Source organism: Paramormyrops kingsleyae, chromosome 1, assembly GCF_048594095.1.
Source record: "Paramormyrops kingsleyae isolate MSU_618 chromosome 1, PKINGS_0.4, whole genome shotgun sequence".
NCBI classification, from domain to species: domain Eukaryota; kingdom Metazoa; phylum Chordata; class Actinopteri; order Osteoglossiformes; family Mormyridae; genus Paramormyrops; species Paramormyrops kingsleyae.
Genome location: NC_132797.1, coordinates 25,071,266 through 25,089,481, shown reverse-complemented (window position 1 = coordinate 25,089,481; position 18,216 = coordinate 25,071,266). Strand labels below are relative to the sequence as shown.

The 18,216-nt window shown below is 43.3% G+C and overlaps 1 protein-coding gene across 4 annotated transcripts in view; it reads right to left on the bottom strand.

Annotated features, from left to right (window-relative positions):
- The window catches only part of oxsr1b (oxidative stress responsive kinase 1b), a 64,984-nt gene that overhangs the window by 24,010 nt on the left and 22,758 nt on the right, over nucleotides 1–18,216 (bottom strand). For all 4 annotated transcript variants that reach the window (XM_023800205.2, XM_023800207.2, XM_023800208.2 and 1 more), the window contains exons 3-4: nucleotides 14,816–14,924; nucleotides 7,468–7,609 (exon numbers count right to left, since the gene is read on the bottom strand). In XM_023800205.2, coding sequence (XP_023655973.1) covers nucleotides 7,468–7,609; nucleotides 14,816–14,924 — 251 coding nt within the window. The remainder of the gene's footprint in view (nucleotides 1–7,467; nucleotides 7,610–14,815; nucleotides 14,925–18,216) is intronic.

Below are 18,216 nucleotides of genomic sequence, written 5' to 3'. Positions count from 1 at the left end.
ACCCCATCGAACACCTGTGGGAGGAACTAGAACGGAGATTGTGAGCCAGGCCTTCATGTTCAACATCAGTGCCTGACCTCACAAATGCTGTTCTGGATGAATGGGCAAAAATTCCCATAGACACACTCCATAAACTTGTGGAAAGCCTTCCCAGAAGAGTTTATCGATGCCTATTTAGAATGGGATGTCATAAAAGTTCCTGCAGGTGTAATGGCCAGGTGTCCCAATACTTTTGTCCATATAGTGTGTGTGTGGGCATGTGTGTCTGTGATGCATTACACTGTAGGGACCATGTCTCCAGAGTGTGACAAAAACCTGTTAATTTGACATTATGGGAACCATTGTTTCAGTCCCCACAAGAGGAAATTAAATTTTATAAAAATCTGTGATAGCAATCAAAAAAACTAAAAATACCAAAAGCCTTGTATTTTGTTTGGTTACTTATGGTTAAAGTTAGGGCTGTCATTGTTGTTGAGGTTGTCATTGTTCGGAAAAGGGTTTTTCCCATAGAGATGAATGGATGGCCCCCACAAACGTGTGTGTATGTGTGTGTGTGTGTGCATACACTCTGTGTCTCATGACTGGTTATGTATGATGGATGTACGATATATCATAGCTTATTTAAATAAAACATTCCCAGCTCAGTGCGCAGTCAGTGCACATAGTACAGTGGTGGGTGTAAACTTAGCTGCATGGACGCCAGCAATGCACTGATAAGGAAATTAGATACAGATAGCCGATTATTTCAAAAACTGATACAGACACCGATTGTTTGGGAGTTTCTGCTTAAAAAATTTAAAGGGACACTCAGCCAAATAAATAAAAAAATAAATGAATACATTCCAAAAAATATGAAAAAGCATGCAACATTCCAAGAGGAATTAATTTAATATAACTCTACACATCTTAAATATTTTATAGCATTTATAACAGAGAAGTTTGATAAACGCCATAATTTTCTGAGTAATATATTTTGATTTTGCGCTGTCTGCACTGAATTTTCTTTTGCTATCAAACACGTTACTGACAGACTGGCGTTATTCAGCAGTACTGCAGCCTTATTTACTGGAACGGATTTGTTTTTCAGAAACTTCATCCTCATCACTGTCTCAGCTTATGGTGAGCGATAAAATTTGTTACACTGCAATGTTTATTAGTAGATCGTCCTCGTGAAATTTTATCAACGTTTGCAAAAAGCATTTCTAATGTTAAAATACCACACAGCAGACATTTTTCTAACTGTTTAGTACCCGGGTTTGCAGAGCAACATGGGTCACCATTTTAAAGGGAATTATCGGCGGTAAATCTCGGCTCGTTTTTAACCATTGGCTGACAGCCGAATGTTGCTGTTTCGGCCAATACTAATAGTTGGATTGGTACAATTGTTGCATCTCTAATAGACATGGTCTGTTTTGATTGTAAGACCAAGGCATTCAAATGAGGTACAGGCCTATGTCAGTCCAGTCACCAGACTGGAGGGCAGCTCCACGGTTTAAACTGCAGGTTTTGTTGCTAATATAAAATTTTAAAACTCTTCATGGATATACGGGCATGCCAAAAAACAACCAGAAAGGTATTCTTGTATGTACACACATATTTTTCTCCGGAATGAAAAACTGCTTTGGTACTTTTAATTCACACATTCTGTAAACAACACAAACTATCAGCACAGAGACTCCTGGATATTAAATGGTTAGGGGCGGAGCTATGGGCCAGCTGGGCATCACAGCGGCAGGGCTGCAGGTTTGCCTCAGTTATGGCTCCGCCCAGGTGAAGCTTCTCTGTTCCCCACAGTAACAGGTGAGAGAATTCCTGCAGGTACTCCAGGTTCCTTCCTGTGGTCCAAATACCACGTGTGCCCAGTGATCTTAGCGCCAGGCTGTCAAATCCAGCACAGCTTCATGCACCATGTAAAGGGCACATTTACAGATGAACGACGTGAATGTCCGTTCCTTACTCTTCCAATAGGAGGCATCAGATTCAACCATTTTCTTGCATGAAACAAACACCATCTGTCTGGGCACAGTGATGACTTGAGCCGCACGTTACTCGAGCCAGAAATCATTATCAGTGATATCGCGTCATGCTAAGCCTTCCTTGTGTCCCTGAACACAGGCACTAATTCCATTCTGAGCCCGCCTCTCACGCGCAGATCAGCCAATCATATCAGAGGAAGGCGGGGCCAAACCCAGCCCCACTTAGGCACACACATTCCAGGCAGCGTTCACCTTCCTGTGAAATTTCTTATTAATATCACAATCTGTGATGCAATGCCTGCCAATGACCCTGACTTCAAACCGCACACACAAGAAGCAAGTTTAGTGCACAAGGTTATTTATATTTCATTTGGTTTGTATTTCTATTGTTTATTTAATTTCTATTATTTTGTTTATCTTTCTAAATATTTTTAAAAATTCATTACAGTTTAGTTGTAATGGATAGTATTTTTTGGTATTTGTATTTGGAGATAATTTCTGTTTCGTTTTAGTATTCATTAATTGTATCAGTTCACAGTGATTCATAGACTGCAAAAGTAGTATCTATAAAACATCGGGACTTTAATTTTGAAGACAGTTTTACTCATTCACAAAAGTTCTATTTTCTGTGTTTCGTGATCTTCTCTAGCTCACGTTAAGGAACGGCTGAGGTTATTGCATTGTCTATTAACCTTTGGACCGAACTCCTAGGTTTCTCAGTTCTCCATGCAGTATCATTGCACGTCCACCGGGGGCAGCCTTGCAGTAAACACAGAGCAGATCGGAGACTGCGACATGCGACCAAGGCTATTAGAACTGCATCTTTCAGCTCTCACTGGATGCTTCAGAGATGCACCAATCAGAGATACCCGTTAACAAAAGGAACCAATGTGTCTCTTCCAGGTGGTGATCTTTCAGGGAAGACAGGGGAAGGTGATAGGGGGCAATATGTGGCTCGGCGCGTGTCCGTAATTGAAAGGTCATTGGTTCAGATACCAGGGTCAGCAGAGTGATTTCATCGTTGGGCTCTTTACAAAGCTCTTAACTCAAAGCTGCTCCAGGGAATGCCTGACCCTACATTTTTGGGGGAAAAACAAAAAGGTCAGGCTAAACAAATGAAACGTAAAGGATGGGGCAGTTAGGCCACTGACACTAAGAGCAGGCAGAGGTGACCTTTCCCAGTGGTTCTAGCTGAGATGTAACGCACATCAATAAGTAAGCTCACAGTGAAGTCCCCCCCCCCCGGTAATCCACCGTTAGAGTGTCTGCTGCAAGGACGGCCACCACCCAGCCAAGCAGCGGTGTGATCTGGCCAAAATAGTAGAGGAATTAACCAAAGAGGCTTGTTCCAAATGCTGGGAAGGGACTGAGCTCCCAAACAAGCTTTTACAACCAATAACCTCGTAACATTAACTTAATGTGCACCCGCGACAGTCATGTTGATGGGTTGACACCCCCTTTTTGACCAATCAAAATAGGCTTCACAAAATATTCTACTGAAAATACAAATTAATTATAACCACAAAATCTCTTCCACAGTGTTACACCCAACTTTTAAAATCATTAAAATTATTTCGTAAAAGTGCATGTTGGTATCCACCATGACTTAGAACTTAGATTGCTTATTATTTGTGGAACTAGTCTGAAGTCCTCTGTATACAGTGCATGCTGTTGTATATTGAATACAGTTACGTAATGGCATTATTTTCAAAGATATATCACTGATGAAGAAAGATTAGGTTTAGGAAGACTGAGTACTCCAGGAAATTATTTTTTTCGAAGTGTTAAACTCTAACTTAATTTTATTTTATTGGTGGAATTAATTTCAGTAAAATGTTATTTTTCATTTAGAAACTACAATCCAGAATCCAGGTGATATATCAAAATTTAAATAAATTAAATGCATTATACCACAGCATTGCCGAATTTCCGAATCTGATCAGAAGGATGTTTATTAATTTTGTATAACTGCACACATAGTGCCAGCGAGGTGAATCACAGTAGTAAATCAATGCGCAATTATGATCTTTAATTCTAACTAATATTAACTAATTCCAGATGTAGAATACAATTTGAAATTAATGGAAACTAAAAGGAAATGTTTAACCATTGGTGGAAGAAAGCGGCACGATGATGAATCCTTTATTTGCCATTTCCATGTACATTGGAACACTTCTCTTCACCTATCCTATCTTGCTCTCCATAGCATGGGGGCCCCAGCGCAGGCTCAGCCAGCATGCAGCACCCCAGCAGCTGGGGGCTAAGGGCCTCGCTCAAGGGCCCACAGACATGTGCCCGTTCTGCCGAGGCCAGGGCTTGAGCCGGTGATCCCATGAACATGGGCACAGAGACTGAACCACTAACTAATATGTGTAAAAAAAAATGTGCAAGAGATGGCTTGTTTTGCTTTATTTCTTACTTAAGGATAGTTAGCAGTCTTTATTGACTAGTGCTGCACAGGCCTCTGCAGACACTGGCACCCGGAGTAGGGTCCCCTACAAGCACTATGCCCTGCCACAGACCATATCTAAAGCCGACATAGGTAAGCAATGCTCACTGATTCATATCCCGAGGCCTCATTGGTTACGCTCATCCTGTGACCAGGGGCAGGAGAACGGCAGGAGGCACTAGGTCCATAAGCAATCCCAAGTGCAGTCCAAAAGATACAGAGGTGCTTTCATAGTCACCAAAATGATAAAGCGTGAAATAAAGTAGCTAAACCCACATCCAAGTCAACGCCTTTTACTGTGTATGACACCCAGAGAAAAGCAGCATGGGAAAACCCACCCATCTACAGAAACCCTGACGCTATATGCGATGATGGGAATGGACAAGCAGGAGTAACTGCTGGGGGGGGGGGGGGGGGGTGGCAGTGTTCCCTCCCCCATATCTCCCACCATCATGTCAAGAAGGAGGTGGAGAAAGTCACCGGGTCGTGACAAATATTTCATAACAAATGTATTTGGAGAAGCTCCAGCCATTATTGGCCCAGGAAAGTACCACGACCGAATCACACTGCCGCTGCTTGCAGGAAACAGAAACCCAGACTCATCGGGCACTACCATGGCACCATCAGTTTGTTATGATAAGTGCCTGGAGAGCAGAATTTAAAGGGGAACACACTTTGATACCCACTCAAAGTCCACATTCCGCTTCCCCTTAGCGTTTTGATAAGTTCTGTAGCTATGGGAAGACAGGAGGTGGACAGTGTCCACCCAAACGGATTGTCTACTCACCTAACAGGGACAGACCCAATTTAACCAATCATTAGTGATTCAATAGAATCGCTGCTGCCCACCTGCAGCGGTCAGTAACTTTTACTGTCGCCACCTCGCCTGGGTCGACAACTATTACCCACTGGGAGACCCCTCAAGACCTCACAATTCAAACACTGGTGCGCGTCCAACATACGAAAATACGCACCCCAGGCTGGCCACTGTCAAGAACCTAAAAGCATTGCGATTTCTCTCAGCCCACAAAACAGCCCTGCCTTGGGCGCTCCCATCCCCACCGTCCAATCTTAGGATAATGCATCTACGCAGATTTGTGGCTGATTTACACGGACATCCAGACAGGGGCTGGGCCAGAGGGTGGCGGTATCCTTATTGAGATTCTGCACCTTCCTGCAGACCGCTGCAGCAAGCTAAAGGGCAATGCATTATTTACACCTCCATGTCCCCCGGGGCAGACAGGTGGGTGGGCTAAGCTGGAAGAAAAAGCTATGTAATGAGAGGCTCTTAAAAACCGGGTCATGAATATTCAAGGACGACCAAAATGTCAAGAACAACCGAAAAGCATCAACAAGTTCACGGTAGACGGAGAGACAAAGAGGTAGAGTGATGGAAAGAGTAATTTCTGCTGTTGATTTTAACTTGAGGGAATGTAGCAATGTACTCCATCTTGGCGGTTGGCTGTTATGGTTACTATATGACCGTACATACATCTCTCTGGTCATGACATTTTCTACAAAGCCAATGATACACATTGAGATTCCCGATGCAGAAATCAAGGAAGACTTCCGTGCTGAACAAGGGGGTGTCAGACTGGCAAGGGGTGTCCAAATGTGAAAATGATTCAAGAGGTTAGTTGGTGACCAAGCAGGCTGGGCCATGATGCTTGAGGTCGGAAGGTCGATGGAAGCCAATGTAGTGTTTCAATAAACTGAGCGTTGAAAGGACTTCTGGGTCAGTAAAAAAAGGCCGTGAGGACAACCTCAGTCTAGATCAAATTCCCCGAACATCAATCCTCAACTCCCCCACAGAATCAGAGTCTGAGGAACCGGATTCTTTCAGCTGGGCGGATAATTAGCCAGATGCTTTAGGGACAATCTGGCATCGGCTGCTCTGGCGAGGAAGGACGGCTGCAGCGAGCAAACGATGACGGAACTGACTGACATTCACAAAAGAAATCCTTCATTTCCAAAAGTTTCACTTTTAAAAGTGCTCAGTCACATCCTAACATAAAATGACACTGTTAGGTTAGGGGGAAACAAAATAAATAAAATTTAAAAATCCACAAATTCCTTCCACTCTTTGAACCTTCAGCTGTAGGTACAGCCTCACGTCAAGCGAAAGCTTGAATGCTCCCATTTTGGGGGCGCAAAAAAAAAGGTTCTTGTCAGTTTTTAACATTAGAGGAGATGACAGACTAAAATAGAATTGAGTTATGCAGCTTCCGCCGTAAAATAAATAGATAAATAAGAAATAAAACCGAACCATGTCAGGAAAGTTACTGTTAATCCAACCATTGCTTGTATGGCGTTTTTTATTTTCCACGAGCTGCCATGGATTCTCAGAAGCTCATCAGGAATGTTTACAGACCTACTAAATCATTTGACAACTTAGGAATTTTGGAATTTTAACACGATCAGGCATTAAGTATCGCAGTAAGGGGATATTAATGGGCGGCTTAACCTTCCAGAGTAAGACTCATCCTTTAAGGTCAATACCCCACACATGGGGGGGGTGCAGCGGTACTTGGAGTGCTGGTTTCTCTGCCCGAATTTAGGGTCGTGATTTTTAACAACCCACGATCCCTATTGGGGTCACGGTGACATCGAGCATCACTTTGATACTAAAGACCTATGAGACCTGAGTTGAGTTACTAACCAAACTTCTGTTCCCAATACAAATCAGGTCCTTAATGAAGACAGTGTCTAGGACCTATGCTTAAAAATGTTCTACTATCCAGTACTATGTTCTATTATCCAAAGCAAGATTTTTTTATTTTTGAGAAAGCAGGGTCAGTCAACCCCAAAACAACTGGGGTTAAGGGCCTTGCTCAAGGGCCCAATGGTGAATCACTCTGCTGATCCTGGGATTTGAAGCGGACAGCTTCGCAGCGTCCCAACCCACTAAGCTTGCACTACCACCTGACAGTTTATTGCTAATTAAATAGCTAAACAATTACATCTACTGTTTAATGGTTTGCCGTTACTGTTTGTCAGGGAATCATGCTGGGATTGGAAGATTAATGGAGAAGCAAAGCCTACCTGTGAATCTGTCCATTCTTATGGAGGTACTCCAACCCCTCCAAGACCTCCTTCAAGATGGTAGCTATGCTCGGTTCATCCAGGACTCCGGACTTGTGCTCCCCCCTCGAAATGATGTGCTTGATAATGTCAAGCACCGAGCCTGGGGGAAGACGGAAGGTGAGAATGAGGGTAGTCATAGAAAGGCGCGGTCAGAACACGGTCAGCTATGCCCATCATGGTCACCAGCTGCTAACTTTGAAAGGGTTACATTGATGGTTTTGCCTTTTTTCAGACAAGACTCAGTCATCACTCAACAATCATTAACTAGGGACTGTCAGCTCCGGACTGTTAAATAAAGTAATTAAGTTAAGTCTTCTTTCAATCTTTAAACACAGTATTAAACAGCAGTAAATTCTAATATTTCATGTACTGAAATGAAATCAAAGCCTCCACACATTTTTGAAAATTTTAAAAGCATTTTGCAAGATTTTAATTCTCTAGACTTTAATAAACTGATATGATAAAACCATACAAATCAGATTAGCAAATTTATATTTCAAGAAATCTACTTTATAAATACAGCTACATTTTGGTGATGAACTTGACTGACAGTGTGTCCTAGGACTGTACGTTTCAAGCTGTGCCAAGTACCCTCAGCAGATTCTGAGAACTCGCAAAAACAGCATATATGTACTCATATAATAACCATATACAGGGATTGGACAATGAAACTGAACCACCAGACTTTAGACCACAAAAATTTATTATTATGGTGTAGGGCCTCCTTTTGCGACTGATACAGCATCAGTTCATCTTGGGAATGATAGGTACAAGTCCTGCACAGTGGCTAGAATGAAGACTATGAATATTGACACTATGAAACTCCGGACAAACAGTTTTGATGGAAGCAGGAGAGTCGAGGTTCGCATTTAATTCTGCAGTGAGTTCGCAGCTGTGGTTTTATGTTTTTTGGATACAGTCCAGATTAGTACCTGGACGTCAATTCAGACAGCTACCTCTTGCGTCCAGAGTTACTCCTGTTGGATGTTGTCCGTCCTTCGTGGTGGCATGATGACATTACCCTGGATTCTGTGTCTCTCGATACACCACAAAGACTTGCTGCCCTGGTCATAGACACACCAGCGAGAAACACACCAACTATTTGTCTTCTTTTGAACTGTTATGTGTCTCCCATTATGCTGTGTGGATTGCAATATTTTATGTAGTTGTGCTATTGCTCTGGTAAATCAACCTTCACACTCGGCTCTTACTGATGTAATGTGCAATCAGTGAGGACTGGCCCCCAGGCCATGCATATATAGGCATCAAACCTTAAACACTATATAGGCCAGTGTTTCAGTTTCATTGTCCTACCCCTGTAATTGCATATTCTAGAGTAATATCAATAGTCAAGTAGCAGTGTCCATTGTAAATCTTCTGTTAATGTCAAGGATTTTTTCCAGCAAAATGCAATGCAAACATCCTCTCCCCCAGGGGGCTCCCTTTTCTCCTCAGCAGTCTAATCTCTGCTACACGGAAAACATGTGTCAACACACTCGGGCCGCTGCTTCCCGCTTCCCGGCTGTGCCGAGACCTACCCCTCTTCCATATCCCAGTGTCTGAGAAATTGGGGGTTAAGGGCCTTGCTCAATCTGCCAGCTCGGAGTTGTGAACCTTCTGATCACCTGCGTCACCACAGGGGAGACAGACCGTCCCACATCTGCACTTTCTCACACTGTGCTTTAGCAAAACCACTCCTGTAAAAACCTACAGCCACCTGAAAGACACCTGTCCGCTCACCACCGGCACCTTCCGCTGAGGATTCTTCGAGACCACCAAAGCACAACCTGAGGAGACGCCACCCCTCAAAGACTCATGGGAACCTGAAAATGCCCCCTTGGCAAGCATTATAATAGTCTAATGTAGGTGGGGAAAAACAAGTAAAATGAGAATTCTGAAGCAAAATGTTGTAACGTTAAGATGAGTCGAAATGACAACAAATAAGCAATATTTTTTTAATCACAAAAGAAGAAGTACAATTTTCGGATTAGTTTCGCCTCAGAAAATTTAATCAGTTCTTCATTTGTACTGACAGATCTCATCAAGTACATCGGAGCTTACAGGCAGGAGATATTAACAAGTCAATGAACTGACAGGACGTGTGTTTTACTGAAAACAGGATGCACTGTCTTGGGTTCTTCCTGTAGAATGCCAGCCCGTTTAAATGACAAGGAAGCACACATCAGACCCCGGCTGAGCTGGAGCTTCACGGAGAAGCACACATTTAGACCCTTTCCTGATATGCAGAAATCTCTGCTTGATGTATGAACGCCTGGGTATGGTGAGGGATTCCCCTGCAGGGCATTAGAGGGAGAATCTCACAGAGATTAAAGCCCTTGTGACAGACTCGGGGGGGATTAAAAAAAAAAAAAAAAAAAGAGAGGAATAAGTGAGAAAACACAAGATACTCTTCTATTCTCAGACCCTCAGACTTCATGAACTGATGAATGCAAGAAAAAATGTGAAACAGGAAACCCCATTCAGTCAGGAGAAAGACAACCATGTGTGGAACAGAAAGGTACCTTTTCATGGCAGATGATTAGGCCGCTTGTATAAATTATGATGATTCAGGCCTGGTATAGAGGGCAATATAAAGACAACCCAGAAATTGAATAACTTGTCCCTTTTCTAGTCAAAACACCTTCTCATGCCACTATATCCACAGCCACTGGTCGGTAGGTGGTTGAAAACTTGAAACCAACCTCAAACCAACTTTATTCAGGTTTCAGAGCAGATAACTATGATTCATGTGTGCTGTAATTGAGTCACTATGAACATCCATACATCACCTTTTATTCAATGCACACTGGTGCAAGCTTATCTTCTACTGATTGTAGCTGAGCTGTAAATTTCTTATGTTCTTATGTTCTTCAGTACTGTTACTCAGGAGCTCCACAGGGTCAACATTCATAGTCAGCCTGCTATAGCCAAACATTTGGTCACTCGTGCCAAGCACAAACATTGGCTTCAATGGTGCCAGCAGCAGACATCTTGAGCTGTGGACCATGTGAAACATGTATAGTTTTCTGATGAGTCACTTCACTGTCTTTCTCACATCTGGGAGAGTTAGAGTGGGGAGAAGCCTCAAAGATGCTCACCACCCGGACTGTTGCGTACCCAGAGTGCAACACTGGGTTGGATCAGTGATGGTTATAGCTGCAATATCATAGCATTCCCTAGGCCCACTACTTGTTCTAGATGGGCACATTGCTACTAAGCACTACCTAACTATTCTAGAGGACCGTGGTCACCCAGTGGTTCAAACATTGTACCCTTAGGGTGGTGTCATGTATCAGGATGATAATGCACAAAAACACACAGCAAAACTGGTGACAGAGTGCTTTGATGAACATGAAAGTGAAGTTGAACATCTCCCACGACCTGCACAGTCACCAGATCTGAATATTGAGCCATTTTGGGCTGTTTTGGAGGACTGAGCCAGGAAACATTTTCCTCCACCAGCATCATGTAGTGACCTGGCCACGGTTCTGCAAGAGGAATGGTTTAGAATCCCTCTGGCCTCTGTGCAGGACTTGTATCTGTCATTCCCAAAGATGAATTGATGCTGTATTGGCCACAAAAGGAGGCCCTACACCATGCTAATTGCTGTGGTCTAAAACCAGGTGTTTCTGTTTCATTGCCCAACCCCTCTAAGACAGAAAAATACAGTTAAAAATACTGCTTAAAAAATAGGACTTTGAAAATGGGCAATGAGACTGAATGAAGAGAAAGGTGGGTTGTGGGAAGAACCTGCAGTACCTGGAGGGACCTCACAGAAACGTGCAAGATTCAAACTCCCCACACACAGATCAGGTTATGGGAATTGAACCCCCATCCCTCTAGGCTATTGACCTTTTCGAGATCTAATCACATGGAGGGAAAGTACACAAGACAAACTGCTGCCAATTTTTCTTTGGGAAGGTGAGATGAGCAACACAGATCCCGCATAAGTACTTCAGCCAGAAGGCAGGAGGTCTAGCATTGGAAGGATCTCTTTCAGCACAACCTGTACCAGAACCAAATCAAAACCCTACAACCCTGCATTCAGGATATTTACATTCTGCACAGTGAAATCAACATGGATAAGCTAGACAGGTCATTTTTATCATTTTATTTATTTAGCAGATGCTTTTATTCAAAGTGCACAATGGAGAAAGTAGGGTCAGACAGTCCCTGGAACAATTTGCGGCAAAGGGCCCAATGGTGAAATCACTTTGCTGACCCAGTGATTTGAGTCGGCGGCCATCCAATCACAGGCATGGAACCCACTAAGCCTCACACTGCCCATAGAGATAGCTAACAAAGGTAGTGCCATTGTGACAAGCGTGAGGTGATCTGTGAATTGAATCTCTGCCTAAATCATTCTAGTCAATCAGGATGAAGCACAGAAATTCAAATAACTATGAAGCACAGAAGCAACTTTTGGGGCCATATATATATATATTTTCTCTCTTTTTTCCTCCTTTTTTCTCTCTTTTCTTTTTTCTTTCTCTTCCTTTTTTTCCTCTTTCTTTCTTTTCTTTTCTTTTTATGGGGCCATATTTAAAGAAGTCGAAACATATTTCAGTTCAAGAGGACGGTGGCTAAAACTAGGTTTTCCAATGGAAAAAAATTTATTAAATGTCTACAAAAATACAGTCAACAATTAAATCAGACTAAACTGAACAATTTCAATGAATAACAGAAAGCAAAAAAAATTTAAAATCTCAAATATAAAAATAAACTGCAGTGTCGAAGTGGAGTGTAACACTGAAATAAAATGTATTGAGCAACACCACTCTGTGCTATACTGTTAAACTCCAGAAGTAAGATACTTTGTTTTTAAATAAACTAATAGCAAAAACCAAACTGGATTTAACACAGGAAAAGTAGTACAACATATCATACTGATCACAATATACTGGCATTATCTGCGGAGCCAGGGGGGGTTCTGTGCATTTTCAAGGCAATGCTACTTTGGGGAATCTGGATATTTCCATGTCTCAGAGTTTCATGTGATCAAAGAATGCAACTATATCAAGACCCACGTGTTTAAAGGCAATTTAAAAGACTTTAACACTTCTTACTTGTCATAATGAATCACAGGCTCTGGAGTGGAACACACACAGAGTAGCCTAACAGTAGCCTATTCATCCATCTATCCATATCCATCTTCCTAACTACTTATTGAGTGCAGCCACACAGTGACAGTAGACTTATATTATTCTTAATTAAGCACTTAATTCCACAATACTAGGGGATTTGGACCAATAAATATTGACTTGGAAGGACTTTGAAGGACAAGAATTGGGTGAAAGTTAGTACCTTAGTATTGTATTATTAAAGCCTTCCCAACTTCCACAATAATTACGCAGGGCAGATGTACAGATAAAAGGGTTTCTATGGCATTATACATCTCCATGGCAATAACCATAGAAGATGAAAGGCCTACATTGTTCAACAGTTTCCTCATATTCTTAGAAGAGCGGTTACAGAATGCAAGGAATGGAGATGGACCAATCAAATGGTCTGACTTAAATCTTGCTAGGAAATCCTATTAAGTTGAAAAAAAGCAGACCTCAGTGTATCCAGGCCTGCGCCCGTATTCGTTATGGGAAATAGCAGCCAATAAAAATAAAGGAGGTCTCATTTGGAAATCTCCTCCACGCCACTGTCATTTAATTACACACCACAGTAAAAATGAGCCTCAGAAGCTCAATTAAAGAGAGGCTGAAATGTAGCACTGGGAGTAATACCATGCCAGCTGCAGAGAGGCGGCACAGAGAGCGCCCCCTAGGGGCGATGGCTTTCCCATTTCCCCTGATAAATCTGATTTTTTTTATTCCTCTAAGGAAAGACTGGCACATTCAGCAGACGTACTGGTTTCTCTTTCAGATATGCATGAGTGTCACATGCATTTCGTATCATCATTTTCATGTAATGTCAATACACAAGACTGTGAGATACATCTGGGTAATGGGATGCAACATATGACAAACAATAACAAAACCACAGATCAGTAGATGCTGTAACTATATTCCTGTTTCCATAAATGCATCAATATAATAGTCATTTTTCAGCTCTATCAATTTAAGGGCATGCAGGACACGAAGCAATGCTAAAAATACAGGGTCACTAATCCACTAATTATCCAGTTGGTTTACTAGTTAATATGTTTTTTAAACTTTTAGACAGGAATGCTCTCGTTATTTTCTAGTTCTAAGATGTATCGTAAGAAGCAGTGTTTTCAGACACGGCAGATGTACTTTATTTGACACACTGACATTGGTTTGTCACCATGTCGGCTATTTACACTCCCGTCATGTCACACAGTGACATAGATATGTTCCAGTCATTTTAAAACAATACCAAAAAAATTACAAATTTAAAACAGGAAAATAAGAAAAGAAATGATTAACATTATCCAACCATCCTCATTATCCATCCAACACATGGTCTTATGGGGGGGAGAGACACAACAGCACCAACAACAGCAACAACAACAGCAACAACAACAGCAACAGCAGCAGATAAGCTTGTATGAGCCCTGTGATGGACTGGCACCCCAATCATGGCCTATCCCTGCCTTGTTCTCTGTGTTACCTGGGATAGGCTCTAGACCCCCCCATGACCGTACTCAGGGGTGCTTACAAAGGCTTAACAAAAATGGGCCTCAACTTACCTTTTTAGATAAAAGTAAAAACCACACCTCCCCCCCCCAAAAAAAAAACAAAAAAACATATTATATAGCCCTGGGACTTTTGACCATGTTAATGTGCTGTTGCTGCTATAGCCAAGTAGAGAATGGATGGATGGATGGATGAGATTGGCAATAATAACACAGTGTGTAAAACTCCACCATTGTCAAAGTCTTCCTCCTCCGCTCCTGGCCACATACTGAACCGAAAAAAAACCCCACAGAAGAACCACACATGCCGTCTCCACACGGGGGAGAGAAACGCCCGGAGGACACGACGCCTGGAGGACACGGCGCCCGGAGGACACGGCGCCCGGAGGCACACACATGGAGGGGGCACACACATGGAGGGGGCACATGGGAACGCGCTGGGCGAATCTAAGCCGAAAGTCCAGAGTGAAAGCGGCCAAGTGTTCGGTCCTCCTTAATGAATTCTTTTAGCCACTACAATGTTCACTGCTACCTTACTGTTCATGGGGACTTGGGTTTGGGGGGCGTAGGGGGGGGGGGGTACCAGTGGGGCAGGGGGGTCTAAGAGAAAATCAGCTGGAGGAATGTGCAAATGAGGGGGGCACATACAGCACGCTGGGGCAGCCAATGAGAAGGCGGTGGGTGACGGGTGAGACTTACCCCCGCTGAGCAGCTTCATCACCAGCCAGAGCTCGTCCTTGACCACGAAGGAGGTGTAGTAGGACACTATGTTGGGGTGGTGGCACTGGCTCATCGCCTGGATCTCTTTCTGTTGGAAGAGGGGGAGGTGATTTAATATGCCATGCAGTCGCCAGCCAATCAGGAAGACTCTTCTGAACAGGAGCCCCATTTCATTGGTTAACTCATTAAAGGCCCGGCAGGTAGGCCGCCCCTACAGAGTGGGAAGAATAGGGTTAAAATGACACAAAATAAAACCTGCCCTGTTATTCTTCACGCCCATTTCTTCCAGACCAATTCAGCAACACTCAAAGACGGGGTGAACATAGAGGCTTTCAAAGCTACGTTGTTACGTTGACAAGAATGAAAAAAATAAGAAAATAAATAAAAACATAGCGCAAGGCTGCAAGAATTAAGTTACTTATCCTAATCTGGCCTTTCGTAGCTATCTCACTCTAAACAGCAGAACGAAGAAACAAAAAGAACTGAGCCAAACCTAAGAGAGAAATGCTGATGGAGAAAACAAATTCTAATCAGTGCAATAATACATGTTCAAATCTCACGGCTGGCAGAGGGATTATTTCCTTATTGGCCACTTGAGCAAACTGCCTGCCCTGCGTTCTGAAAAATGTCTGTCACTTTGGATAAAAACGTCTGCTAAATTATATGCGTGTCTATACAGTGTGTGTGTGTGTATATACTGTATATATATATATATATATATTATAAAAACATTGTGGGAAGCGACTGTAGTCTTCTGCTTTATATTCAGCTCTGATGGCTCTATCAGAGCATTAAATCCCCTTTGCTATTTCCCTTTATTCAGACACCCTGAACCGCTGGAGTGAGAAACAAGGGAGTAATTTAAGTCACATGACAGAGAGGCTGCTTTAATGCACAGGTTTGCCCGGGCTGAAGCCCAGGGACCTCTACTAACAATCCATCCTATTTTGAACCAATGCAGGACGCGATTTGCCCCATATTTTAGCGTCCTGACCGAATTTCAATTTAATCCAGACCAAGTGATCGATCCCCACCCCCACAGTTCGACAGCTGCATCGTAGAAAAAAATAGGGGGCCTTCTGAAAAACTACACAGGCCAGAGGTTAATGTATCTATGGCAATACAGTCTATCATCCAAAAAGATGAAATTAGAAAGGCAGTAACCGGATATATAGGTGCACTTGCGCTCATAAACATGGTCACCTGGGTGACATCTGTTGCACTTCTGCCAAACTGGTTTCATTTACAGAAACCCTGAGGGTCTGGTCAGCTGCAATGGCCTGGAGCCCAGAGCCCAAAATGAGAAAGTGGGGAAGAAACTGCCCAGCGGTGACTAATTCCACCCTGGCTGGATCCCAGCTGGTCTTAAGCAACGGATCAGCTTGAATAGAACAACTCTATCGATAATTAAACAAAGAAAAAGAAATGCTAAACAACTGAGAGTAAGGGACCAGGTTAGGCCTGTGGGGAAAAGCTGCATCAAAAATCTGGCAAGTGACACAAAAAGGTGCCGTCAGCAGCGACCGGACCCATGTACTGCACACCGGTGTCTGACCCAGGTATCCAGAGAGGCTCAGTGGCCAGAGCAGGCCGGACCCATGTGCTGCACACCGGTGTCTGACCCAGGTATCCAGAGAGGCTCAGTGGCCAGAGCAGGCCGGACCCATGTGCTGCACACCGGTGTCTGACCCAGGTATCCAGAGAGGCTCAGTGGCCAGAGCAGGCCGGACCCATGTGCTGCACACCGGTGTCTGACCCAGGTATCCAGAGAGGCTCAGTGGCCAGAGCAGGCCGGACCCATGTGCTGCACACCGGTGTCTGACCCAGGTATCCAGAGAGGCTCAGTGGCCAGAGCAGGCCGGACCCATGTACTGCACACTGGTGTCTGACCCAGGTATCCAGAGAGGCTCAGTGGCCAGAGCAGGCCGGACCCATGTACTGCACACCGGTGTCTGACCCAGGTATCCAGAGAGGCTCAGTGGCCAGAGCAGGCCGGACCCGCCGGCCCCCCCAAGGCTGGGAGGGAGCGTCCAGCTGGGTCGGCTCCGCCCTCAGGCCTCAACATGACATCAACTGGGACATGACCAGGAGAGGAACACGTCAGATTACCCCAGTTTCCAAGAAGAAAGCAAACAGGGACAGACAACAAAGCATTTAACACACACACACACACACACACACACACACACACAGGTCTGTAATTATGTCTTTGTGGAGATTCTCCAGTCATCATTTCTATGGGCAAAACCCATAAACATGAAAACAAACATATATATATATATATATTAGGGCTGGGCGATATCATATCGATATTATATCGCACATGTGCAATAATCACCGTCCTGGTCAGGTGACAGACGAAGCATTTGGCCGGACACCAGCTTTTCGGTGATATACGGACATTAATTTACGCCCATAATTTGGTAAGAGGATTAGTAGTATGGCTTAAATATTTATGCATTTTGTGATACCCCAAAGTTAGTGATCTGTATAAACTTTTAATGTTAAATGTTTCTTAAATTCGATTAGCGGAGCACCCCACCTAATACTGTTTTGCTATACTATGGTTTGGTATACTACGGTTTGGTATACTACGGTTTGGTATATAAGTCACAGTGAAGAAGAGCAGCTACAACATCTTTTAAAAGAGGAGATCTTCTGGATAAACAAGGTAAAAAGACGTCGGCGCTGTGGTGGTACTTTTTGCAGTTCAAAGTCTGACACATTTATTAAACATATTTATACTAATAATGACTTTTGGACGTCATACAAAGCCTCATTAACATTTGAGCCATATTACTAAACTGCTTAAATTGTGGGCGTAAATAAATGTCCGTATAGCACCGAAAAGCTGGCGCATGGCTAAATGTTGCGCCTGTCATCTGAAGCCCTGATGATTATTGCGCATGCGCGATATAATATCGATATGATATCACCCAGCCCTAATATATATACAATAAAAATACAGAGCATATTATGAAAAATGTAAAACAAACTATAATTTTTAGCTATATGGTTTCCATCTAGGGTCAGATTAATGTACAGTATAAACTATCCCCTGCTACAGCCTGGGGCAGCATTCCTCAGTCTTCAAGGACTCCCAGCCAGTCTGTATTTTTGCTCTCTCTCAGCTCTCAGCACAACTGCACCGCTTATGGGAGTTGTACTTGGACAAAAATGTTCTGAGGGCAGAAGGAAAAATGATTGGTTCAGTGAGATAACCAGTCACACTGTAGAGGAGGTGGGTCCAAGCAACTATACCAACCAATCAGATGTCATGGTCAGGCACCCTCTAGTTGCTCCTCCTCTACAATATGATTGGTTATCTCTCTGAACCAAACATTTTTCCTTCTGCCTTCAGAAGAGTTTTGTGTAATACT